The 27986-nt window shown below is 38.4% G+C and overlaps 2 protein-coding genes across 2 annotated transcripts; one reads left to right on the forward strand and one right to left on the reverse strand.

Annotated features, from left to right (window-relative positions):
- Positions 1-61: 61 nt before the first annotated feature.
- CGAS (cyclic GMP-AMP synthase) lies at positions 62-6673 on the forward strand. The gene is made up of 5 exons (XM_014870182.2): positions 62-857; positions 1755-1977; positions 2773-3018; positions 4257-4359; positions 5010-6673. The coding sequence occupies exons 1-5, from the start codon at positions 318-320 to the stop codon at positions 5350-5352; spliced, it is 1455 nt and encodes a 484-aa protein (XP_014725668.2). The 5' UTR covers positions 62-317; the 3' UTR covers positions 5353-6673.
- On the reverse strand, positions 6454-27959 carry DDX43 (DEAD-box helicase 43). The gene is made up of 16 exons (XM_088162780.1): positions 27641-27959; positions 27018-27073; positions 26509-26641; positions 25074-25181; positions 24458-24539; positions 22067-22223; positions 21863-21981; positions 21469-21579; positions 19501-19642; positions 16112-16212; positions 15289-15376; positions 13657-13784; positions 12933-13042; positions 11672-11810; positions 10823-10910; positions 6454-7525 (listed from the first exon to the last, which is right to left on the reverse strand). Exons 1-16 carry the CDS (start codon positions 27957-27959, stop codon positions 7412-7414), a joined length of 1995 nt encoding a protein of 664 aa, XP_088018906.1. The 3' UTR covers positions 6454-7411.
- Between the last annotated feature and the right edge of the window lie 27 nt (positions 27960-27986).

Raw genomic sequence — 27986 nt, forward strand, 5'->3', positions numbered from 1 at the left:
CTGCGAAAGCCGGGCGGTGCCGGTGCTCACGTGTTCTGCTCCGTGGGCGGGCAGGAGGAGCCGCCGGGGAGCGGGAAAACTCTCCCCGAGGATTGGAGAGAAGCCGCAGCTCGGTTGTTGCTACCGGAGTTTCCCTGTGCCCGGGCTGAAGTTGGCGGCGCCGGGCAGTGCCTCGCCCCCGCCCCGCTCGCTGGGTTTCGTTTCCTAGGGGAGGCGCGCTGCCTGGAAGAGGAACTCGCCTGAAGCCAGAGGCGGGAACCCCGTTGCTCGCGGGGCCGCGCTCGCCGTCTCGCAGGAGCGGAGAGGGAGCAGCGGCCATGGACGCCGCGGGCAGCAGAGGGGCGCGGGCCAGGCGGGGGACGCGTCCCGCAGCTCCGCGGAGCCGGGGCGCGGAGAAGGGCGCAGCCCGAAGCCCATCGCGGGGCCGCGTCGCGAGTGAAAGCCTGAGAGGCGCCGCGACCCCCCGGGCACCGCGGACGGACGGACCCCCCAGCCGGGGCAGCCGCTCGGCGCGGCGAGCCCCCGCTGCCCGGGAGCTGCCGGCGAGCGGCGCAGAGGCGCTCCCCGCCCCGCGGAGCAAGGCGCCGGCCGCCAGAGCCCCCGCGGCCCCGCGGAGCGTCGCGGCCGTGCCCGACGGGGCGGTCGCTGCCCCCGCCCGTCGCCTCCCGCCGGCGGCGGACGCCTTGCGGCTCCGAGAGGTGCTGTCGCGGCTCAGCCTGGCCCGCGACGACGTGTCCGAGGCGGCGACGCTGGTGAACCCGGTCGTCTCGCACCTGGTCCAGGCCATCCGCGCCAAGGACAGCTGCTTCAGCTCCATCGAGCGGCAGAGCGCCGGCAGCTACTACGAGCGCGTCAAGGTGAGTGTGGGGGCGGCAGCAGGTGGCAACTGCTCTTAGCTGGCCCTTCCCGACAAGTTAAAATCAAGGATGGCTCTGTGAAATAACCACAATGCTTTATAAAACGATCGGTAACCTGCTGAATTGTGCTATGTGCATTCAGTCAGAGATGCTACCTGAACGGGACTCGCGTTCAAGCTGCAGCAGCCCTGCCCTTGCACAGCACGCAGGTGAGCCCTGTCTAACAACACTGCACGAGAAGCCCTGGGCCAGGTTTTTTTTCAAAAAGTAGGAGTTACAGATACAAATTGAAAGGAGGAAAATTTAGAATTTTTTTACTATGAGGGTGGTGGGATACTGATGTAGGGTGCCTGAAGAGATTGTGGATGCTCCAAACCTGGCAGTGCTCAAGGCCAGGTTGGATAAGGACTTGAACAACCTGGTCTAGTGGCAGATACCCCTGCCCAAGGTGGGTCAGGACTAGCTGTATCTCTCTTCACCTTCTGTGATTGACCAGTACCTTTTTTCCTGGTTGCAGCAGACTGAAGGAAAGTCAAACTTTTATTTTTTTTCTGTCTAAAACCACCTTCAGACCTAGTAATGCATTTTTGTCCTCATAGTTGATTTTGATGCACAATAGGCTGACCGAGTACAATGTTTATGCATTAATTATTCAGAACAGCTCAAGAGTCTTAGAGCTGTCTTAAAAAGCTAATAGGTTGGAGAGCTGGGAAGTGAGCTGTAAATTGCTGGTTTCCACCTCAATGCACAGTAATCTTGCAATACCACAGAAATAAGCTCATATTTCACATCAGACATGATTAGTACACCAAGGTAGATAAAAGCACAACTGGTATAAAAATCTCAGGAGAATAAAACCTAAGTTGCACATTGACTATTATATTCTCATATTTGCAGATAACTGAACCAAATGAGTTCGACATCATGCTTGTAATGCCTGTTCCAAGGATTCAACTGGATGAGGCTGATGATACTGGAGCCTTTTATTATGTATCATTCAAAAGAAGTCCAAAAGAAAAGGGCTGGCTGAAGTTTTTAGAGGAAGATGGAAAATTATCAGCCTTTAAAATGCTTCAAGCACTACGAGAAATTATTAAACAGGAAGTAAAAAACATTAAAGGTTAGTACTAATAAGCTCCATCAGTATGTAGAAAAAATCCAGTTACATTGTACGTAGGTGTTGCCTTGGTGTTAAGAAGATACATTTTCCTGCCAGTCCTCTTATCTCTGCCAAGGGAGCTGTAACCCCTCCTTGTCCCCAGTATCTCAAGCTGGCTCTCTTGTTAAGAATCAAAGTACATGATAGGTAACTTGTTACATTATTAACTCCATTATGCATATTTTCTGTATGAAAATAATAAACATTAAGGGTTCTGTTGCATGCTTGGTATTTCCTGCATGACCTATATATCTTGCATCTATTTGGAGTACACAAAGAACCATTTGCTGAAGTGGTGGCAGAACAAAGAGCTTGCTTTTGTAAGTAATATTTTTTTTACTGATCAATACAGAAACTGTATCCCAGTTATTTTTATAATTACATTAAACATATATATTATACAATTACATTAAAATAACCCCAGTTAGAGTTATTTTTTCCTAAAACCTTCAAAAACATTGTGGCCAAATCTCTTCACTGTCTGTTTTCAACAGGGAAGCACTTAAATCAAAAACATTACTATATTTTTAATTCTTAGACAGTAAATCAAGAAAACACAGTAGTGTTCCTTGTTTCAAAGAACTCAACAGGCCTTCTCAATGTTTCAACATCCTGTAGGATAAAGAACCAGCGACTGAACCTAGGTATTTCTTTTGATTGGTTATGAGCTCCTTAGTAAAAACTAACATTCTTAAAAAAATAATAATTCATCTTACTAATCTATCTAATATGAAATATCACTTTCTTTGTTACTAGATATGGAAGTCACTGTGGCAAGGAAAAAGGCTGGATGTCCTGCAATAACTCTTCAGATCAAAAATCCTCCATCAGAAATATCAGTGGACATCATCTTGACTTTGGAGGCTCAGCAGAGCTGGCCCCTCAGCACACAGGCCGGCCTCAAAATTGAACAGTGGCTGGGAACAAAAGTCAGGAGGGATATGAGATTTAAATCACTTTATTTAGTGGCCAAGCAAAACAAGAACGAAAAAGTTCTAAGAGGTACCTCAAATATGGACAATAATAAGTTATGAAATATCTTCTCTACAAACTTGATCACTTACAAGTGCTATAGAAAGGGTATCCAGATCATGTTCAGTATTCTGCCTTTGAGACATCTCATCCTGGATATATCCAGCTCAGACAACTGAAATCCCTCTTTAAAGCAGATCTGTGGTATGCTTGTCCTGTACTGAAATGTAAAAGAAGCCCACTCTGCCAGGCTGTACACTAACCATTACTAAGAGCATTATATTAAATCCACTCCAGCCAGACACATGGATATGAGCCCTTCCTCGTGCTAGCACTGTACTTAACAGCAGCTTGCACTCTCTTGTAAGGAAATTAGAAGAAAGTTGCTAATAAATGCAGGTAACATCCCCATACTGGGACTGCATCCACAAATCAGATACTTCTGCAGGAAGCAAACTGCTTTCTATCAAGACATTACTTCTCACTGAACTCTGGTATGGCTACATTTTTTCCTCCAGACCACTGTCACATTGAGCCTCCTTCAGTTTGCAGAAACATTCTGACTTGTCAATGCATAACTGATGATTTCAGCAAAAAGATTTCAATCATTCTGGTACCTTTTTAATTAGGATGCCCATGTTATCAAAGCCCAGTACAGCAGTACTGATTTATTTGGCAATTTCTTCCTGTGAAAATTATGCAAAGAGTAACTGAGCCAAACAGGCAAGGGAAAGCGTGTAGTTCATGAAAAGAAGACAAAAAGTGATTGCTGGTGTTACAAACAGGGCATTGAGCTATATTAGCAATTATTTTCAGAAGCATGAGCAGAAGAACAAAAGAAGTGCTTTACAACAGTCATTTTACCTGAAACAAACTCACAAACCTATTACTTGCACAAAGAAAATCCAGAAAACACAATAAGAATAGAGAAATTAAAAGGTTGTAGATGTCTATGAATAATGCAGTTCTCTAAATCATGTTCAGCAAATCCAGAGATTTTAAGAATTAAGCCTAATTTTAAAGTAAATCCAAACGTCCTCAGGAATTTAAAGCACCAAACAATCATGTCCTATATTAATTACATTCTGATTGTCTTCGCAAAGCAGCTGGGGAGTTAAGGAGGAACTGCATTCACTGAATTATGATTTTTTTAGTGGGTGCAAAAATTTCTGGTATTTAAGTCAGTTGCAAAATTAGGGGTTTTTTCCTAGCTACAAAAGCTGATGCTTAATGCTGTGTAAACATTTAACACTTGTGCTTGACTTCAGGGAACACTTGGCGACTCTCCTTCTCGCATATCGAAAAGGACATCATAAAGAATCACGGCAACTCAAAGACATGTTGTGAATCTGATGGACCAAAGTGCTGCAGGTTGGTATTTCACAGTAATATTTTACTTTAAGCCTGTGTGAGCTGGGCTGGCACTACAACTACCACAGTTTCAGTTTAGCACTTAAGAATTAGATCTAACAGTAATTACTCACAATAGGAAGCAAGAGTCTTTTAGGCATAACTCTTCTACAGCAATACAACACTGCATGTGCTTGCTGAATGTCTGACTTGCACTTAGCTAATGAAAGGTGGAAACAATCACATTGCTGGTCTACACTCTACACTTATCTTAGAATGCAAAAAGATGTGACTTGTTAAATTATCTTTCCCAAATATAGTCCTGCTTAGACAAAACAGCTTTAAAAAGTGATGACTCCACTTTCTCAGCAAAATTACACTTCATATCAAGGCAATTTCTAAAATGATGGCGACAAAACTGCTGAATGAGATCAAGATGAATGAAAGATTAATCCCTTCTATGACAACTATTTTCCAGATTTCTTCAACGAGGAAGAAAACCCATGAGGTACAAAACCTCCTTAACAACCAAACTAAGAAGTTGGTTTGCCCATTTTATTTTGTACTGAATCAAGAAAGCCACAAGAGAATTAATGCATAGTAGTGTTTAAATACCTGAACTACATATTTAGAACTATGGAGAAGGTACCTAATTTTTTTTTTTTTTACAGGAAAGGTTGTCTTAAGCTGCTGAAGTATCTTCTAGAGCAACTTAAAATGAAATATCCCAAAGAACTGGAAAAATTCTGTTCATATCATGTCAAAACTGCTTTTCTCCACTCCTGTGTGACATGGCCAAATGACTCAGACTGGCACTTGGGAGACCTGGATCATTGCTTTCAGCAGTGTCTGAGATTTTTTGTGGATTGTCTGCAGAGGTCTCAGCTGACTCACTTTTTTATTCCCCAATACAATTTACTCAGCCTAGAAGATAAGGCAAAACATCATTTTCTTTCAAGAAAAATATGCCATGAATTGAACAATGGATTCCCAGTATTTCATGAGAATTATTAAGGACATTGTTCACAATAGGTATCTAATCATGTTGACTTGCATATTTGAAACAAAAAATTCTGCACCATAAACTACTCTTCAGTAGTCTGGTACTACAAAACCAAAAAAACCAAACCAAAATAAAATTAAAAACACCAAAAGGAAAATGCATACTTCGGTCACACTGCTTAGACATAACCCTTACAAGAAGTGTTTAAAGTAATATTTACCTTGTCTATCCAAATGTATATGTCACCTGCAACATATCTTCAAGGTATACTAAGAACATATAGAAGAATTTGCAATAGTTAATTTCCCACATGTAATTTCTACGTTTCCAAATACAAAGGCATCGACTGCATAAAGGGAAAAATGACAATTTTATTTAAAATTAAGATCCACTGCAGAATATCCAAAATACACTCCTGCTTTCAAAAGATAAAAAAAAGTCACTGGAATTACATCAACATTAACCAGAAAAACTTCTCCAGGTCACCTGTGTGGATGAAGATCTTTTGCAGAGGACAATTACCAGCAACAGCAGAGACAGAATATTTTATCTGAGTAATACTAAGTTACTGAAGTAACTTATCTTTTCTGAGTCTCCAGGATTACTTTCAAAATCAGTCTTTTGATTGGACTTTGGATGGGAAACAATTGTTACCTAATATACTGCAACAGAGTAGATGGTTTGTGCCAATGAGCATTTATTTATATGATGAATCATGTAGAAAGAAATGCATCTTTCAACCTGTTTCAAAGAGGAAGACTCTTGATATAAGAAGGTTTATCAAAACCAAAATGCAACAAGAACTAGACACTCCTGAAACTGAAATTCATATCTAGTTCTCATATTGAAGAAATGTGTGTTAGGAAAAAAAAGTAATTGTAATATTTCCTATTACTAGAATTGTGCAGGTGAGAAGCACACTGCATTTGAGAACTGCTGTGCTGCAAATAAATATTTTTTTTGCTTCTACTTATAGGAGCCATGGGAAGTCCATATTTTTAGCCTACTTTTTGAAGGCAAAATAACCTACTGGCTTGAATAATCCCCAGATTTACCTCAATTATGAGCAAACTAAGAGGGAAGAATATTTAGAGAATAATTTTACTAAAATATTCTCATTTTGCTGAATTTTGTTTATTAGTTTTTATTTAATTGTATGACACATAAATAAACACAAGTTCAGATCAAGCATCAAATGAAGGAATAACTCCTTCCCATATAAATTTCAAAGAGTAGAAAACATGCCCCATTCTGTGTGACAGAACCTGACATTCAAATGTAAAGTGTGAATCAACTTTATCTGGAAGAAATAAAAGCTAACCTTCAAATGTATTCTTTTCTCTATTACTTTTAACATTTTTCTAGTAAATTATGGCTTTATTCCTTAAGCTAGAATATTACATCCACAAAAAACAGAGTAGAAGCTGGTTTGCTTCCCCAGTTAGCCACAAAGTAGTACTTCTTATTACAAGAAAATGCAGACCTCTCTCAAAAAATCTTGACACACAAGTCTTAAAAAGGATCTCCAATATTAAGTTTTAAAATAATAATAAAGAAAACTTGCTTCAGCAAACATAAGTAATGGCAAACAGAGCAGTTTTTGTTATCCTGAGAAATACTTCTGCATGCCAGCAGCATATCAAGGCAAAGGTACAGTATTTTGAAACTACATTGACAAACATTGCTTACAATGCATACGGTTCTCTGAATGTAAAAGGAAAAGTTATCTTTTACATTCTTATATATTAATGCTGCATTTAACTAAAAAAACCCTAGATAAACCAACAAAACCACAATATTTGTTTTTAACCAGTAGATAATGGCTTTAGAAATTTCATACACCACACAAGAAAAAACCAATTAATTTCTACGTGAAAACAGTGTTCAAGTGCAAAACTAGATTTATTCCTATATAAGGTTAATCCAGTTTTCTTTTCCAAGACGCTCTTGAGAAGTTTAAATAGGACAGGTACAAAAAACAATCAAACACAAAATGAAACTTAGAAATTCAAGCCCATGGATGCTAACACTACTTAAAATCACTTTCTCTTTTTCAGTAGCTTCAAGGGATTACACTGATTTTGAGGGCTTTCTCCAAGGTCTTTGTATATCCTTTTCAATTTCTTTTCTCATTTGTGATTGCTTGTATCTTTCTGCCATTGCAATAAGCTTGTCAGGAACTACCTAATAAGAAAGCAGGCAAAAAAAACCAAGGTGAATTTTAAATAAATCTAAACTTATAGATTCTGCTTTACAAAAATGCTATTGATTTTTGTGTTCCCAAACTTGATTTCATTATTTATCTGGCTACTGTCACTTTGCAGATTATTTTCTGTAGAAATGCAGAGAGAAATCTTTTTACATAAATTTTACTGAAATATACTGGAAAATATTCATCATAGTGTCTCTGGATTTTCAATAATGTATCTATGCTTGTATCACCATATCTGATGGCAACATATTACCAGCTAATTACAACATTAAAATTCAAACAAATATATCTTTTAGTTATAAAGAACAGCTGGTAAAAACATCCAGTGCCACTTAAAGGTGATGATATACTATATACATATATTTGAATGTTTATTTGTACTAAATTTCTTATGGAAGTTTTAAGAGCCTCTGGAGAGAAACTTTGTTATTTAAAGGAAGTGTTGTCATAGGAATGGTTCTCACGTGCTTAGAACAAAGCTAAAAGACAAGGAAAGAAGGGCAGGAGAAAATGGTCAGATCTCCCACCACTGGGAGGTGGCAAGAGTGCATTACATAGCCCACAGCGGTTTTTGGCATGCTTGTAATTATGTGGAAAAAAGTGAATAGTACAATCAAAACACTCTCACTTCAGAGTTCTTAACGACTGAGACCAGATGTGAAGAACTACAAACAGATTATTAGGCTGAGTGACAGAAAAAGAAAAGCCAGATACCATTCTTTTGCTCACAGAACAAAGGCAGTATCCAACAACTTCTTAAACCAGGTGGGGCATAATGCTGACATTAATGCAATGTTTACTGCAAAAAGCACTGTGGGCAACTGTACTGTCAAGAGGTCTCGGATCACTGATCTGTCAAAGCCAGCCCACTTCAACAATCCGTGATGGCACGTGGCCGTCAGTGGGTCACCCCATCCACAATCAGTCTCCTGATCATAGCAAAGGGCAGTGTGTGAACGTGCTATTAACATGATTGCTCAGTCTGTGTGATTTGTGTCTGCCAGTGGCACAAATACAGTGCAAACAGCAGAGTAAAAACAAATTTAAATACCTTAAAATCTCCCCTATAAGTAAGTGCCTGGCAATGCTTGAACAGGTGGAGAATGCAGCCAGGACTAAAGGTGTGGTGGAGCAGGAAGTCATATTCCTCTGGTTTCCATTTCTTTTGTCAGGCTTTAAAATTGAGCAATACTTGCTGTTGCCATCAGCAACTTTTTCTTGAGCAGGCATGGTGTATGTTTATGTGAATTGCTTTTACTGGTAAGCAACTATCCTGGCAAAATATGACAACTCTGGAAGAGTCCATTCTGCCTAAGTTTCAAACGTTATTTAAAAATAAAAATTATTTATCTCTAGCTCAAAGTCACAACAGACTTGTCAATGGAGATAGAAGTAATGAGACAAAGTCATTTTTCCATGGAAACATTGTATGATTTTCTTCCCCAGTATCAGATCCTCCCCTAGAGCTTGAAGCCTAACATTCCAAACTAAAATCACAACAATTTCTTGCAGGAGTGGTTTTTGAGCAAGCACAAGGCAAGAGTGGGAAGTGAGGATACAGAAACATAAAAATCTCAGTGAGGTAATATCCAGTATCTAGTGGCTTGTTGAGATTGGCCATGAACAATCAGTGTATTTGCTAAACGTATAAGCTAGGGTAGGGTAGTCCAAGTGAGAAAGATGCCATAATTTATATGGAATTTTTTTTTCAGAGATTACTGTTTTTCCACTAAATCTGCCCATGCTTCTTAATAAGCTTTTATATACAAAATATTCCTTCAGCATGAAACAGACACCTTTTTGTTGAACCTGTTTATTTTACATAATCTGTAGATCCAAAATGACAGAGAACATTTGTCTAACAAAATCAGCTAACTTGTTTTGAAATCGAAGTATTCTGAACCTTCAGTTCTCTTCTTACTTTTAAGACTACGAAACTATTTGAAACTATGGTATTTTCATTGTCATGAGAAAAAACCCTAACACTTTTTTATCTGTAGAGACACTTCCTTTCTATCAGACATAACTAAGTTTGAGAATGCTGTGACTAAGAGTAACTTCTGAAAGCAAGGATTCAGAGTTCCTCTTTTCTCCTCTGAACTCAGAGACTTGTTCCCAGTTGAACAATCACATATTACAAAAAACCAAAACCGGTTTGGGAACTTTGCAGTCTGCAGCTGGGGACAAGGCTTGAAAGGCAATTGCTAACTCAGAATACAAAACACAAGGCACCTCTAAAGTAGCTTCACAGAATCATTACTGATTTCACCTCTTGCATTTTCTGAATAAAAACAAAGCAAAAAAAAAAAACCCAAAAGAACCCAAACCTAAAAACAAACCCTACCCCAACCAAAACCCCCAAATCTGCAACTTTAAGGAATTATTAGGTGACTACTCTTCCACACTTTTTTTACTTCTTTTCCTTCCTCAAAAGCATCTTACTAGGTTTGCAATAAAGCAACATAATATCTTTCAAGGAAGAGTAAAAAACCAGAAGACCAGGTGAAGTTCCAACCCAGGATTTAAAGTCTGAGTAAGCATCCATAGTAAAAGCCACAGATTCTAGATAAAATCCATTTAGTATGTACTCAAACTCCCATGCAAAAAACACGCAAACACCACAACCCAAACAAACAAAATTTCAGCTCAAGTCAGGATTTGAACTGGAAGTTTACTATAAAATCAGGCAAAATATTGTTCCTTGATACAGCAAGAAACAGCAACACAATTGTCTCTGTTTTCTCAGAGATGGTATCCAGAAAAAATATGCTTCTTTAAAGAAAGAGATCATATTCCAGTTCCATTTCCCATACTATTTACAATCATCAGTAAGAAAGATAGCTTGGAAAAGTACATGCAGGTGTCACAACTGTCAGATACAATAAAATGAGAAGATAGTTGAGCTTCTTCTGATGTAAGTACTGTTAATATTTACACTGTTAAATAAGAACATTGGTACCTGCATCCAGAAGTGAAATATAAATGGACTGAAATATTATGACATAAACCCTATTATTCCTCTGCAGACCTCAATGTGTATGTTAGTTACTTTTTTTTTTTTGGAACATGGAAGGCTTTGGTTAAAGTTCACAGTTCCTTCCTGGGACTCATCTGTAAGGCAAAATATAACTAAGACAATCTAGGACAAGGCAGACTGAAACTCCACAAACACTCACCAAGAAGGGTCTAAACAGGCTTAGACCCTTCACGACTAGCTTCAGGTGCTAACCTAGAACCAATGTAAATCTTACTCAGTAAAGTATTCTTACTTGGTTTGCTCTTTCCAGAATGTCAATCAGCTCGGATGCAAACCTCCAATCATTGCTTGTGACAAGTGTGACTGCCTCCCCAGTGCGCCTAAACAAGGAAGGAAACAACTGCAGATCTTCAAAACAACTCTTGCCAGGCTTTTACTACTGACCTAGGCAGTAATGAACTGTACTATAGACAATATTACTGAGCTGATAGAATAAAAGTGGCTTGAGCATTAACTCTGCACATGACAGAGCAACTTTTCATAAAAATCAGAGTACAGAAATTCACTTAAAATGGAGCAAATGCACAACTAATTTAGACTTCTAGATAATAAACATAGCATAACAGCAACATATTTAAGTACGAAGAGACACACATTCATATCATGATTAAATGAGAAAAATCACATTTGTACCAGCCTGGGAAAACAGCATCCAAAAGAAATACCACTAAACCACACCACCATGATCAGCTGCACTTTGAACCTACTGATGCGTCTTCTCAAAGTGCTGTCTAGAAAACGAAATAAACCAGCTGCTCGTGAAGAGATAAAGAAGGAAGTAACACTCCAGAATATCAATGCAAATTGTTTTTCATATTCTTCCTCATATTTAAACAAGCTTTTAAACACCCTTCATTCAATAACAGAAAAGTGCAAAACTTCTTTGCCTTCAATTTAACAGTGAATTCATTTAAAGATATAAAGCAGTGTGTTTCTAGAACATACTTTGAGAGACTGAAGTCTTCACTCTCCCACCTCACATCACCGTAGCCTCTAGCATTTGACAAGAAAAACACCTATGCAGAGCATAAAACGTAACAAAACACTGATAATACATCACTATTTTCTGGTAAACACTTACCCTGCTCTTCCAGTACGACCTACTCTGTGAACATATTCTTCAATGTTGCGAGGGAAATCAAAGTTAAAAACATGAGTAATATCATGCACATCAAGGCCACGGGATGCCAAGTCAGTAGCTACCAATATTCGAACCTTGCCTACAGTAAGTAGGGACAGGAAGAGAACGGGAGTTTAATGAACAAACAAAAAACATATTCCAGTCTTGTAGAGAGCCTGGTGCAGGAATGGCTAGAAGAGAGAGGCCATAGTCAGATCAATTTAGTCAGGCTAACAAAGCAGGCCTCAGCCTCAAGGGCATAGCAAGAGGGAAAGCACGTAGACTTGTGATAAAATGAACAAAGACAGACTGTAAAAGAAGAACTAGAAGAACTCTGCTAGCCATGAAATTGCAAAAGTGTAGCCACAAAGTTAGCTGATCAGCATAGTGACGCATATGGCAAGGCAACCAATGATGAGCTTAGCTTTTGCAATATGCATGAGTTAATTAAGCACTGTATTTAATCGCCACTCTAATTATCAATAAACGAGACTTCGCAGATGACCGAATTGGTGTCCGTGTCTCCCTTCTCCGACACAGTCTATTGGTTTTCTAGTTTATAATGCACTTATTATTCTTAACAGAAAGTAAAAATATGCTTGTTGCATGTCACACTGAGTTAGCTTCAAATATAAGCTGGTAAGTAAGCACCCAAAATGGCATTTTACTATTATTTTTATTTCACAAATAGAACAGCAGAGTACAGGAAAAGCAAGAAATATGCCTGGTTGATATGAAGAGTCTGTCCAAAGAACAAAACCTTCAGACAACTATATTCTCAGCCGATACTCTTGTCATAGCACTAGTCTTTTTTTAGCATATGTTCACATAATCCTGAATTGTGTTCACATATGTGTTCATACAACCCAACTAGCATAATCTGGAAAAGGACTGTTTTAGTGAAAGCACCATCATCTGACATTTAAATTTACCATTCTGTAGATGATACCAACTTTTAAAGAAATGTCAAAGGTAAAATAAGCATTACTTTAAATCATTAAATTCTCAGACATTCAAAATTTTATTGAAGACCAGTATCTTTGTTTGCTGGATCTTTTTTTTTTTTTGTCAAATTAATAAAGAAAACGTATAATTCAGAACTCTTTAATATTTTCATTTCTGTAGTACTAAAGAGACATGACACTTAAAAACAGACAAGTTTTGAACAGAACAAACTTTAGAAGTCTGGCCTAAACAAACCAGTACTTCAGTACAAACTCACCTCTCTTGAAGTCATCCAAAGCCTGTTCTCGATCACATTGCTCCCTGTTGCCATGAAGAGACTGTACTGGAATTCCTTGGATACCAAAGTCACTTGCTAAGTCATCAGCTCTAAGGTGAAATAAAGCAATGGCTCTTAAAACAAAAGGAAAAAGGGAACAAAATAGTGCAGTATCTAGATTTAGATCTAAAAAGCCAGTAACATGACAACAAAAGCTAAATGTGTGCTTAAGGACAAAATTTTACCAAAGTCAGTTGATATTTATTATAAAATAGGAAAACATGTCTAATCCATGTAGAATTGTTTACCTTTATTTATACTTTAGAGGAATACTAGATAATTATGTGTTGTTCTCTCAAAAAGTTCAAGTATGATACAATGACCACTCCCCACATTAATCAGGTCTTGCATGCACCAGAGGTGTATGAAAGTAAACAGTACATCATATGTACTATGTCATGTATTACCAAGAATCCAAACATCCCACTTGAACTAAGTGAAATTGAGACTTACCACCACTATTAACAATATTAAAAAAAAAAAGATACAAATTGCCAGTCAGTCTGAAGGAAGAAAGAAAGAAATAAAAATAATACTACTAGCAGCACATTGTGGAGAAGAGCTATTACACTTCATAGTTATCCTGTGAACTAAGAAACTATTCAGTATTTCTGTTAGGAAAAGAAACCCCAAATGGAGATGATACTGGGAAGTGATTACATACGTAAGCTTTTTTCCCACAAAAATGATGACCTTATCTTTTGGCTTCATAGACTTAATGAAGCTATGCATGAAAGTTCTCTTTTCCTCCTCGGGGATAACAATAACTTTTTGTTGTACTGTGTTTACTGCCTGTCAAACAGCAAAAACGGATGTTAGGTAGAAACAGATCAGAATAATATATTTTCCTGTTAATTCCCATATTGCCATGTTATAAAACTGGTAATATACTATACCATAAAAATTTATTTTGATATGTATCAGCTTGGAATTCAAACAATGCAGATTTCTTACTTCCTCATTGCTTTAGGATAAAAATAAAATTTATCTTTAAGCAGTTTGCCAAATCATTTATTTGCAGAGATTTAAAGGGTACAGACTAGTGAGGCGAAATAAATAATTAGTGAAAAACACACCAAAGTTCTTCAGTTTGCAAGTATTTTATGTTAATCCAGAGCAAGTTGGAACAATGGCAGTCTTACTTGAAATTACAGGCTTTTAAAGATGCTGTAAATCTCTTTGAAATTACCAGTTCTAACTCTTCCAGTAACAGTTCATTAAAAACTTTACTCCATTACCTCTGGAGGTTACCACAGAATGTCTAAGGTATAACTAGTAAGTAGAATAAAATGTCTAGACATTCTCATGGCATGGTATCACGATCTTGTGGCAAGAGTTGAAGACTCAATCAAGTAGACAAAAAAATTTTCTCTCCACATGGGAACCCTTCCCCCCTACCACATGTCACTTCTTCAATTAAGACAAGCTCCTGTAAAAAGAGATGAAGAGAGCTACGACGGCAGTTGATGTCTTTCAAATTCCAATCCTGACAAGAAATGCTCTTTGATAAAAGTGTAGTTCTGAGCAGAACAGACAAAAAGCACATTTTGTCTCTATTTCTACCGAAAAGTGTACTGCATACTAGGTTTCTTCATTCCCTATCACTAAAAAAAAAAAGAAAAAATGGAACCAAAAAGGAAAATTTCCTAAGATCTCTGGCGAACTACTGTTTCTGTAAATTCTGCTGGTACTGAAGCCAACTACCCATAGCTGCACAACAATGACAAATAAGCAACTACATCCACAAGTCAGAAGTTCTGGACTTTAAAGACAGTTCATACTCTAACACATACTTCCTGCTCTGGACAAGAGTCCTCCAAGAGTTTAATACAAAGCTCCCACTCCATTTGAGAAAAATGCAGTTAGGAAACACAGATTTAGATAAGGATCTGTATGCATTAGAAGGAAGACTTTCAGAAGGAAAACCAAGTAAAGAACAAGAACTTGCTGAACGAAAATGAAGGTTGCAAAACCAAGGGATCACACAAAAACACGTGGCACTGTGAAGTACAACATTCAGTATGATTGATACATGTCACCAGTGATGTCTTCTACTGAAGAGCTAAGACTTCCAGATATTGTTATAGAAAAATATTTGTTTATACTTTTTAAATTTTTCCGAACTTTTAAGGAAATTTTAAAATAAATAGCATGGAGCTATTTCTTGAAAGCTCAGATTGATTACAAAAGATATGTGCATTTACACAGTTAGTTATAAACAAAAACTCTCCTCGCTTAAGGACAGGTTCTTCTACAAAAGGAAGGGGGAAAAGTAAAAAAGAACAGGACAACTTACTGTTAAGTCAAGAGTACCAACATACACAATCATGGGATTTTTCAAGTAGGATTTTGCTAGACGACGGACACCATCAGGCCAAGTAGCACTAAACAGGGAGTGAAGAGGAAAACACACATGCATGAGAATAGTGTGGCAAATCTTCTCCAATTCATTAATTTCATCATATTCTGTTTCCTTTCTTATATACCAGTGAAACACATATGCAGTAGTGGTATTGAGCTTAACTAATCTTACATTAATAGTAAACAGCACTTGAGTTTAAAAGGTAATTTAAAAGGCAACAATTACAGAGCCTTTCTGTTGAAGCCTCAGCTGAGTTTATTAGTTGAACAATACCTAATAAGCAAGTTTATAGTCTGTTTTCTAAAACAACAGCTTAAATGCAAAATATGGGAACAAAAATTATTTTGGGGATATTTGACTGTTAAATTCCCAAAAGCTTCATAATTTCAAAATTAATCCAGGTACAAACTAGCACAGATACTGATTAGAAAGTCAGGAAATGCATTTGGTCCCAGATGGAGAAGTGTAACTTGGCATTTCAAACTCATATGGCAAATTCTAGCACTCCCAGGATACCTTCCTTTTTTTGGGACAACTCAATTGTCTTTATATTTAATGTAAAGCATCGGAAAAGACTGTACAAAATGAAAATAAAAATTGCCAAATACCTAGTCAGGACTGACTAGACTGAATGAGAAAGAAAACTAGTAAAAATTTTAATAACTGATAAAATTGTTTTGAAATTAACTTGTTCAGTAATAGTTAACTTGTTCCATAACCTTATGTTCAAGTCCTGAGCACTATTAAGTTTAGATACCTCGTCATAACAGTTTGTCTGTCAGGACGCACATCTATTAGGATCTTCATTATCTGAGGTTCAAATCCCATATCCAGCATTCTGTCAGCCTCATCTAAAACCTGTTCAGGAACAAGGTTATTTATTTTGCCTAGTCCCTCAGATAAGGGTTTTTTTTCAGCAGGACATTACACAGAAAAATATTTTAATGGCAACTGTTTTAATTGCAGAATCCTCTCCATAACTTACTGTAAAATCTGTTCAACTTTTATTTTACCTCTTCAATTTCCTTGACACTTTTTCATTCAGTACTATACTTTCAGGCAAAACAATGCACAGCTCTTTAAGACCATTTAAAGCCAAAAAAGAAAAAAACAATTGTTTGTTTTAACAATAATTAGGTTGATGGCTAAAACTAAGTACAAATTTAAAAAAAAACACCAAAAACCAAGAAGCCCATAACCAACCAAACCCAGAGGGGAGTAACCTGCTCAACACACATTAAGATACTGTTGCAATTTAAAGGTGAAATCTCATTTCTACCTCATTAGAGATCCCATACAGGATCAAAATGTCACTTGTCAATTTAGTTCCTCATTAGAAGTAGGAAAAAAGCCAGAGCATACATTCTGGCTCACACTGGGACACTGCACAACTCCCAGAGCACAAGCTTGTTTCATCTGGTAAAAAAATCCAGAAGTGAACAAGTGAGCTGGAGGTCTGAGAACAACTCTTTGGAACTGATAAGTTTTTTAATAAAGAAGGACACTTGTGAATGTTTTCAGTCTCATACAAAGAAAGAAGGCTGACATCTGAGACTCATTTATCCCCTTTGATTTACATAAACTCTATTTTAAAATTAAAGTTACATGGATTGTGCTTTTAAGCATTGACAATTTCTAGTCACTTATGTGGAAATATAAGACATTGATCATAATCCCTTTCTACTGTCTAGTTTTGCTGCTCCATTATTCTCTGATATTTTATTATATTAAAGGGGTTTAGTACATTAGCTACATAAATCTCTGAAATAACAGATTATCAACTGACAGACGTGACAAGAATTCTATTTCTTGATTTAGTTCTCTTTATTTTTAGAGGGCTCATGGAGATTTCATTAACTACATGAATTCTAATAGAATAGCAAGGCTAAAACATCACTGATTTTACAGAGTTTGCTGCTATGCCTTTTTCAGCAGTAGAAGCTTTCTATGCTATTAAGCTCACTGGCACTTTGCTGTAGGGGGAAAAGAATGCATCTGTGTCTAATAGATGGATCAGGGTAGCTGAAGTTTACTTTTCTTATTTCTGAGAGCTGCTTCACTAAGATTAAAGGCTAAATCCACCTTCCTTTTTTAATCAGTTATTGGTAAGCTTTATACTATTTCTTAAATTGAAGAATAAAAGCACTACTCCAATCTATCTTTTACATGCTCCTTCATGATTTATATATTTATATTACACTTTCTCCTAAATGTTTCCAATTATTCATGCACAATTCCAATTTCCTTTCTTCTGCTTTATCAGCATGAAGTCCAAAGAATTCAGGTTACTTCATCAGATTGCTGATGAATGAATATTGATTTACGCTGAACACAGGGAAACGAAAAGCATATTTTGATATGATACATATTTTGAACAATCAAAAGGCTGTTTATGGCAGAATTTACTATCTCACTTCTGAAATACTGAAGAACAGCAGCCTATCTTGAATAAATGGCTTCCTAAAAATCTGAATTAAGACTTGATCAACTTGATGCTTCTATCAGTCAAGAGGAGAAATTCACCTTGGATGCGGCACCTATTCAGACATAATTAACAGAGCTTGGTTTTTCTGAGGGTTTTTTTGGGTTTTCTTTTTCGGGGGGAGGTGGTACATTCCGTTGGTTGTGTTTTTTAACAATTGTATCCTAGTATCTGATCTTGGAAGTCCTTTGAGAAACAATTGTATCATATAAGCAAGTAATACTCAGTTTACTTTGGTAACCTTCCTAAGACTCAGTAATAATCTTTAAATGAAAAGTGTAAATGAAGCTCTTCAATGAAGAGTGTTCTTCACCCAAAGTGATAAAAATGAAATCTATTACTATTCTCTTTTTCCTAAAGCAAGGCTTCAAGATTAAATTATTTGTTGGCTGAAAATTGACCATGAAGCTCTGGAAATAGAAAATACTTCATATATTGAAAAGCACAAGTAACTACAAGGATAAATACATAGGAAGATCACAAAAATACAGAATTTTCAAGGTCCAATTTTTCTCATGGGGCTTTGGTAGCACTGAATTTCCTTAGAGTCTGAGGCATGAGACCTTAACCACATCACAGTGCACAGTCCTTGCACTGGTTCTTCTGAAAATATTTAACTGCTAGTGAGCCAACAACAAATGTCTCTCTGCCTGTTTCACATCATCATACTTTTCAATTTGATAGTTAATTCTTTCTAGCAATGTCTTACTATAGTATATGCTGTGCATACTGAAACATGCTTTTGATTCAATACCCACTGCTTTATGAAGCAGTGTGTGCCTGTGGTATGACTATACTTCACCCTGGCAGAAAGATGACCTATATTCCTATAGTATTCAGACCTGTTTTCCTCCTGCTCAGCAATTACATGTTAGTCTTCTACAGAACTCTACTCTCCTGTCTTCCAGTAATAAACTTTTTTCCCAAATGGCCAAATTTATAATGATGCTATACCACCCTGGCTTTGCCAGTAAGCTCACAACTATCACCTGTAATTACAGCTAGCTTGTTACAACATGGAGAGAATTAAACTCTCACAGGGTAGTGGGGTAGACAGAGAGCATGGTCAAATTGTCAAATTAGGCAACAACTCACAGGCAAGTTAGAAATAAATTGAATATACAGAAGCATTTTATAAACAGCAAAGGTCTTACATGTTCAGCACAGCAAAAGGCAAAAATGAAATGAAGACATAAGGATTAATATAACATTTATAAGGCTATTTTCCCAGTGAGATCAAAAGAAAGTCAGTTCCCCAACATTTAAATATCTGGGTGTGACTCTGCTACTGCACAAGTTCTAATAAAAAACTGAGACACTGGTAACCTTTAAAAAGAAAGGACAACTGTAGAAAGGCATTTCATCCATCAGTAACTAATCCTGACAAAATTAATTTTAGAATATCAAACATTCCTGAAAAAACAATTTAGCATCTTTAAAATGCTTGCTGTGCTAGAAGATTATTTTATTTTTCCTAGGGAATATTTCACATCTGCAATGCAATTATAGTAAGTATGAATCATCCCACCAACATAAATTTCAGTTTTAAAATGTAGTGTAATTAGGACTTTGGAAGTTTAAAGAAAATTCCATTAAAGCTTCAATTCAAACTGAGTCAACCATTTCCCAGCTGGTGCATTACTCATTGCATATCAGTTACTTGCCAAATATGTTATGCTCTTCAAATTTATGAAGTTGTTCATTTGAAGATCATTCAGTCTGCCAGGAGTAGCAATAACAATATCCACACCTTTGGTAACCATGTCTATCTGTCCTTTTCGGTCCCCACCACCATAGACGCAAATACTGTAAAAGATAAGATTCACAGAAGTGGTGTATTCAGTTTCAGTTAAAGTCAATCCTTTTCAAATAAATGCCACCATGTTGCTTTAAAGGTGTCACCTGGTATTAACAAGAGGAAAGAACACAGTAAGTGTGATTGACAGTACTGCAGTAATTAATAAAATTAACACTGAATGACACTCCCTCAACAGTTCAGCAATAGTTTTCTGCTGAACCTGCAGTGAAAATAATCATGAAACAAAGACAGCTCATATATTTCAGGTTGTTCTGAAAATTTCAGTGCCCTGAGCTGGAGAACCACAAATGCAAGAACGATTACTCCCAGTTGAGCTGCGAATTATGTGGGATCTGCTGCTCCAGTTGGATTTCTACAGCTTCATGGAGCATGATGGGGTTTGTACAAAAATCCTCAGTCGGCTGATGTCATTGCAAAATCTCTCTCAATGATTTTTGAGCAGTCTTTGGAACCCAGAAAGGTCCCAGCTGACTGGAGGCTGGTGAACATTGCTCTGATTTTCAAGGAGGACCCCAGCCTGCTAGTCTCATTTCCATGCCTGATGAAGTTATGGAGAAGATTATTCTGGGAATGTAAGACTATGTATTCACTGGCCACAGCTAGCACAGCTCCATGAGGGTGAAGTCCTGCTTCCTTTTATGACAATGTAACCCACCAAAGTTGATCAAGGGAAGCCAGTTAATGTAACCTATGTGGACTTCAGTAAATCTTTCAATACTATCTCTCACAGTATCCTTCTGGAAAAAAGTCCAGCACACAGCTGGATAAACACATCATGGGACCAGTGAGCAACTGGCTCACAGGTCAGGCATAAAGGGTAGCAGTGAATGGGGTGACATCAGACTGGTGATCTGTCACTAGAAGGGCCCCATAGGGCTCCATCCTTGGCCCTCATAACATCTTCAAAAATGGCTTGGAGGCAGAACTGGAAGTTCACAGACAATACAAAACTGGGAGGAGCTGCTGATTCCCTCCAGGGCAGAGAGGCCCTAGAGAGACCTTGACAAATAAAAGGCTGGGCAATCACCAATGAAGTTCAACAAGGGAAAGTGCTGGATTCTGCACCTGGAACAGGCCAACCCTGGATATATAGAAATGTTGGGGAATGGGACGCTGTAAAGTAATGCCAGGGAATGGGACCTGAGGGATCTGGCCAGTGGAAAGCTGAACATGAGCCAGCAGTGCCCTGGTAGCCAGGAGAGCCAACCCTGTCCTGGGGACATCAGGCACAGCATCACAGCCGGGCAAGGGAGGGGATTGTCTGACTCACTGCAGGTACAACTTCCTGATGAGGGGAAGAGGAGGGGCAGGCACTGATCTCTGCTCTGTGGAGACAGTGACAGAACCCAAGGGAATGGCCTGATGTTGTGTTAGGGGAGGTTTACGCTGGATATTAGAAAAAGATTCTTCACTCAGAGGGTGGTTGGGCACTGAACAGACTCCCAAGAGAAGTGATCACAGCATCAGCCTAACAGTTCAAATGTCTGGACAAGTCTCTCAGTCACATGGTGTGATTCTCAGGGATGTCCTGTGCAGAGCTAAGAGCTGGACTTACTGATCCTTGTCCCTTTCAACTCAGCATATTTTGTGTGATTCTTCTTAGCTGTCAACTCAGAAGCAAAAGAAGGAGAAAAGGTACATAGACTTTGACCTTGAGATTAGCCAAAACAGACATTCTGAAAACTGGGAAAATATAAATTCTGCATTTACTACTATCCCCTCCCCTCCTAAATGCCATTATTGTAGTAGGTGAATTTAGTCACAATTCGTAGGAAAAAAAAAAACTTAACAAGCCAGTGAAAAGCAAGACTACCTTTTAATTCCTTTGTATGCATACTTTGAACACTCTGCCTCTACTTGAAGTGCCAGTTCTCTAGTGGGAGCAAGGACTAACATTCCAGGCCCCCCACGCTGATCTTTGGATCTGCAACAAAGCGTATTTAGAATGTTGGTATATAAAGATGGGCAAAGTCCATCATCCTTGACATTGAACATTTTTATGCTGTTCTAAACTTCCTCTGTACACTGCTAATGGAATCTATGGTGACAAATTTGGTGCTTATTCCATCAGACTTATAGATTTTGTTCCAATATATGATTTTTATCTTCATTACTAGAAAATCATCTCAGGAGTTGGGTGTGGAAGGAAGTAAGTGCAGGGGGAAGTATGCACAGCTAAACAAATCAGACCTGTGAGCAGTCCTTACATTGGCTGTGAAGTCAAGTGAATGAATCCAGGCATTAAGTATGCTAATGTCTTCCCAGTACCAGTCTGTGCGATACCAATAAGATCAATTCCTTGGAGTATAATTGGCCATGCCTGGGACTAACATAAAACAACAAACACTTAAATGCAGTTTTCATTTTTCTCTTAAGCTTCAGTTAAAGAGTCATCAAAATTGAACACATACCTGAATTGGTGTAGGCTTTTGGAAACCAACTTTTCTTATGTTGGCCATAATATCAGGATAATGCTCAAATACATCTTCAAATTTACAGACAGGATTGGGAATGCAGCGCTTTTCACCTTCTTTTAAGTCATCACAAGTTATATTATTATTTTCTTTCCTGTATAAAGTAGTGCAATCGTTTTAAAGTCTCATTATCTGAAAAAGTAGAGCTAACAAAAAATACTGTGTTTCTTAACTTTTTTTAAACTCTTTGAACAAGAAAAAACAAGTTCAGGCTCTTGAATGGGACTGAATTAGACTTCTATCTTTCTTAAAAGTCTTTCTATAGGAACACTTCTCCTGGAGCTATCAATTACCATTCTTTCTTAAGAACGCCTCATTGAAATGATATATGGTTATTAACATGAACTGCACTGCTGTCAGGCTACAATTATACCCTACTACAAATTTAAGTAGGTATGATAAGTTTTTAAACTCGAAGACAATCCAGAATTTAGATGAATGGCTTGAACTTATTAGACAGAATTCTATATTCTGACAAAAAACCTTTCCCAATTGTTTTCAGAGTAGCTCCCTGGATATTTTGGAGAATACAAACAGAACAATTTTGGAAAAAGAACATGACCTGTAAAACAAGCTCCAAAAAACCCCTGGAACAACCAGCCCCTAAAAAAAGGCAAAACCCAAATCACAACACAAAAAAAAGACTACATTAAAAACTGCTGTTCCATGGCTTCCTCTAATTATGAGCTATTAATATGCTGTCCTAATTTCAGCAAGGGCAGGTTAATTTTCTTGCACTGGCAGCGAGAGGAGCTTGAAGCCCTGCGGGTATGCCTACATTGTTACTCAGTATCTCTCAAATCAACACTGGCAGGGTGGATAGGATTTTCACTTTCCAGGAGCAAGGGGGTGTGGTTTCCTGTGGAAGAAGGCAATGACCCTCCATGGCCATTTTGTTCCTTTTCCCAGGAGAGCAAATGGCAAATGGAGAGGTGAGGTGGTGTGGATGGTCTGACCAGAGGGCTTGGCATCATCATTTTTTGTTATCTCAGGCTTGAGGAAATAAACATGAGCACAGACAGCTTCATCCACAATTTTCTCCTTTGTCTCAGGAGCCAAGTGGTGCTGGCTGTGGTGGTGCTGTGCTAGTCAAACTTCCATGAGCATTTTTACATGTAATCACTTTTTATACAATGTTGTTATTGACGGTGTTGCTGTTTTACTTATCTCATTGATGTTTACCAGTAAATTCTTATCTCAACCCATAATCTCTGCCTTTTGTCCCTCTCTCATCAAAGGGGGTGAGGGGAGTGGCTGCTTAGAGCTTAATTTCCATCTGATTTTAAACCATGACATCTGCATAAGCATATTGATTTCAGTCCTGTAGTCCTCTGAAGATTCCATTCAGAAGCTTTTCTTCAACTGGGGTGTAAACTAGGAAAACTCATCTTCCCCTCATGATTACAGAATTATTTATTTCAATTGCTACCTTTTTTTCCTTTAAGCGAACTGATTAGATGAAGCAGAAAAAAATTCCTTTATCACATGAGTACTACTTCTCAGTATATATTTTTAACCTACAAGAACAATGTTCCATAATTTTCACTAGCTCTAACCATGATACATCCATATACATTAAAGAAAAAGGTGAAAACAGCTGGAAATAATTCCATGCTTTGCTCACTGTCGCAAAGTGTTTCTTTGGCATGAAAAGAAGAAAAAGACATCTTGCAAAAAGAAAAGTAATAAAAAGCAAACACTTCAATAATGCTTACTAAATTCATCAGAACTATTGAAGGGGGCTGTAACTATTACCAAGGCCTGAACCAATCACTTGAAACAGATGTTTTGTTTTCTTTGCAAGGTACTGACACAGGTTGTTGGTTCAAATAAATAAAGCATTTACTCACCAGGATGTCCTTGTAAGGACAAGACAGATAAAAAAGGAAGATAACAGTAACAAAAGTTGGAATTTGGTTTGAAGATGCTTTTGACTAAAAAATGAAGGGAAAAAAATTGCAGCCGAAAGGTATTCAACATGTGAACAATCCTATTTGGAAGGACCTAGAAAATGTGAACATACTGTCTCATGAAAGGCAAAGAAACAGCCGAAAGTCAGTGAACTGTCATGAAATTTTTTCGGTTCTGAAATTCAACTAGCTCAAACACTTCTATAGAAGCAAAAAATCCTTAAAGTTAATTTCCAGACAACTAATAATATCTCATCTGCTAGTTGTTTCATTCCCAGCAAAGAATTCTTAAGATTAAGTTGCTGCAAGACCCCAGCACTAGTGCCTCTGTCTCAGTATTTCATCTCCCATTTTCTAGGCTTTATAGTTTAATAGTAATTTTCGCCAAGCAGATGATTTCCTAAAGAAATGATCTTACCGCCACAGTTCCACTTCTTCTTGTGACATGGATGCAGTCCTGGATGATTCTTTATAGAAGTTTTTCTCAATTGGAGGCAAGCCTTAAGCAATCAGAAAAATTCCAATTGAATCAGCAAGAAATAATACAGAGTCAGTGTAAGTCTGCTAAAGCCCACGATGGAAAGCCCAGGACCCAGAAAGTGCCTTGAGCAAGGACACTAGCTGTAAGTCATGGAAGGCCATTGCTCATGTAAAAAGATGAAGGCCGAGACAAACACTTCAAAATCTGCAAAAAAAACACTTTCCCACATTTCAATCTCTGAAGTAATTTCTACTAACATATATAGTAGTATATTTAACAATTCTTAGGGTTTTTTTTCCATACAAAACAACACGATTTTCAAAGGGTGACATTCCAAATATCACAAGAAGCAAGTTTAAGTCTTGGCACAGTAATCAGTGTCCTCCATGACCATGCTGAGAAATGCTAACATGGCCAGCTCACTGCAAATATGTCACTAATTTGGGCTCTGAAAGATTCAGTCATCTCAAAGCAAGTATTAGAAATGTTTAAACATTCCAACAGATTTACCACATAAAGACAAGTATAATACAATCAAAATTGTAAAACTAACCTGCCCACTTCATAGATTCATATTTGGCCCGGTTTTCTCGAAGAGAGGCCCAGTTAATCACTGGTTTCTTTGGGTTATTTTCAGTCTTGATAATGTCCAAGGTTTTTCCTGCAGAGTTAGTAACAGAATGCTGCTGTTTGATGGAACAAACCATGGGGAGAAATCTCCCCTCAGAACTAACCCATTTTTTCTACTGCAAGTCCTCATATATTTTAAATAGATATGAGACATGTAAGTGGAAAATTCTTTCCTAGATCTCTGCCAGAAACATTGCTAAAATATGTACAAATTAAGTTTTGATAAAAAAGGGAATAATTTCAACATCTTTAGCTACTTAAAGGAAGTAATGATGGGTTATGAAATGCTTCTCCTCCAGCTATAAATTAGGCTTGTTTTGCAGCAAGCTTTTGAAAAACTTGTGAAACCAGTAGGTGATATGTAGACAGAAAGCTTTAACAGCTAAAAGAGCAAAGCTTAGGTCTAAAGCATCCAATAACATCATAATAAAGTCTCAATCTAGTTATATTCTATACTTTTTTGATGAGGCTAACACTTCCTAAGGAAGTGCAGTTTTACACTGAAGATATAAATAGCAACACAACTGTGTGGAAAATTAGTGGAAAGGCAGGATACATAGGGATAATACTGTCACAAATTCTAAGGTAGTTTTAAATATTTCTAGTCTCTTAAAAATACTCATCCACCTTCTGGGACACTTCTAAAAAAAACCCACATAACTACTGTAATCCTTATTCTAATGCTGGAACATAATTCCTGGATCCTTTCTTCCTCATCAGTGCATCAGAAAAAAACTGTGGATGGTGTTTGCCTGTGCAAAAAATTGTTGTAAGCACACACAAAACATACCAATAATATAAGCAGCATCCAAATGTACAAAAATTATTTCTATATTCATGTAACAAAGCTACCACAGAAAAACCTAGTAAGGCCAGGCACGAAGTGCAACATCCAATCTTAAAACATTAACTTCCCTTGAAAGTAGTAGGAAGTCATCATGCCCATGCAATGATGAGCACTTTATAGACTATCTGTACAAAAGTTTACTGAATTGTAATACTCCACAGATACCAGATTAAAACTTGCACTAGAGCCAATACTGGTATTTTGGAGGAATCAGATTGATAATGCTAGAAGCCAAAGTGGTGTAACATTCTGCATCCATAAAATTGTTGAAAACACATGTGAACTGTTTTTTTACTGAAGCTGCTAGTCTGGGGGGAGGGGGAAACTGTCAACAGTTGAAAAGAGGAGGATATCTTGGTATTTCTGATTTAAGGATATGCCATTGCCCAAGAAAAAGGTTTAACAGTTAACTTACTTCGTAAAATACTAACAATATAAAAATATTCCAGCAAACTACCAAATATATGGAAGATAATTCATAATTCTTTTTCCCCAACCCCACATTTCTTACCCTTCTCTGTCCCACCTCTAATATGGTTTTGTCCAGAATTTGTGACAAGATTGTCAATCAACATCTTGGCTTTGTTTTGCACATCAGTGCTGCCAAAAATCTTTACTTCAGATTCATACGTTCCTCTTGTAACCTAGGTTAAAAACACCTCTGAGTTTTTTTCCATACTGCATAGAGAAACACTATACAACACACACCGAAAACAATTTTTGATACTTTTTTTTTATCCTGAAGTTTAACTTGTTCTATGAAAAGGCCCTTTAATCCCTTTTCTAAAAGAAAAGGAAATAAATGCAAACTTAAGGAAAAAAAATCAATAACCTTTTCCTATTTTCATATAACATCCAAGTTGCACCCTCACTTCCACTTTCTTTTTACCAATTATAAAACAGTGGCATAATTGCAGCTATTGTAACACCCTCCAACTTCCTCCTACTGGCTTACACAGAAACAAAACCAAGTATGTTCTCAACACAGCCCATTCCTTGACAACATACAGCACATGGTACCTTTATCTTGGAACCCGAAGAATTCTCAATTTCTTTAATTTTAGTTCCACCTCGACCTGTTATAAAGATACACAGCAAGTATTACAGAGATTTAGGACAAACTGCCTAAACCTACATATTAATTGTATGTATTTTTGTTCATGACCAACCCCAAGACCTTCATATGAGTGCATATATCTACACATAAAAGAACACGTGACACCAGGCCATTAGAGACTTTAGGCAACTCTTTCATCAATTAACCAAATGCAATGTTTGTGTGCAAGGGAATGACCTTCAGTAGAAGAGATGGAGGAGTAAAACTAGATCAAGAGATTGTCACCCTTCCTCCATGCGACTAGAGGCGCTTCAGACCACTTGCATACTGCTGGCCTTGAGAAACAGACGTCAACGCAATCGCTTTATAGAGGAAAAGTTTCCCTGTCGAGTGGCAGAAACCCTGCAAAAGCACCCTGACATGCCCAGGAACTGCAAGGGAACTGCAAGGGGCCCTTCCACGGCCGGACTGATGGAAGGCAGGGGCGCACTCCCTCAGGACACCGGGGGAGGGGCGTCTCCCCCCCTCCTCCCACACGCTTACTTCAGCGGGTCAAGCACCAGGCCTGGGGCGCACCCGTCATTACCTATGAGAGCCCCGACCAGGGCGCTATCGAGGTGGAAGCAGAGCGGCGCCGCAGAGTCCCGAGCCTGGCCGGCCGCAGCTCGGGGCGGCCGCTGCCACGCCGCCCGCCTCGGGCCGCCGGAGCCTTCAGCGCCTCGCGGGTCCCAGTCTTCCCCTCCGGGACTCCCCGTGCCCTTCCCCCGTCGGTCGCCGCCCTCCACGGAGGCGCGGCCCCATGAAGGGGTGCTGGGCGACCAGAACAGCGGTTCGGCAGCAGCAGCGGCCCGCGGCCAATCCGACGCGCCGAGCTCCTCGTCGCTGCTCGCGTCCCAGTCCGACATGGCGCCCTCACCCGGCCCGGCCGCCCA

This window comes from Sturnus vulgaris, chromosome 3 (genome assembly GCF_052056855.1).
Source record: "Sturnus vulgaris isolate bStuVul1 chromosome 3, bStuVul1.hap1, whole genome shotgun sequence".
Classification (NCBI taxonomy): domain Eukaryota; kingdom Metazoa; phylum Chordata; class Aves; order Passeriformes; family Sturnidae; genus Sturnus; species Sturnus vulgaris.

Excerpts from the sequence above, each read along its gene's own strand:
- DDX43 (XM_088162780.1), bottom strand. The coding sequence starts at position 27,959 with ATGTCGGACTGGGACGCGAGCAGCGACGAGGAGCTCGGCGCGTCGGAT. Across the intron at positions 27,074-27,640 it reads CCTGGTCGGGGCTCTCATAG|GTCGAGGTGGAACTAAAATT; the intron begins GTAATGACGGGT and ends TCTTTATAACAG. Across the intron at positions 21,982-22,066 it reads AAAAGCCTACACCAATTCAG|TCCCAGGCATGGCCAATTAT; the intron begins GTATGTGTTCAA and ends GTTTTATGTTAG.
- CGAS (XM_014870182.2), top strand. The coding sequence starts at position 318 with ATGGACGCCGCGGGCAGCAGAGGGGCGCGGGCCAGGCGGGGGACGCGT. Across the intron at positions 1,978-2,772 it reads GGAAGTAAAAAACATTAAAG|ATATGGAAGTCACTGTGGCA; the intron begins GTTAGTACTAAT and ends CTTTGTTACTAG. Across the intron at positions 3,019-4,256 it reads GAACGAAAAAGTTCTAAGAG|GGAACACTTGGCGACTCTCC; the intron begins GTACCTCAAATA and ends GCTTGACTTCAG.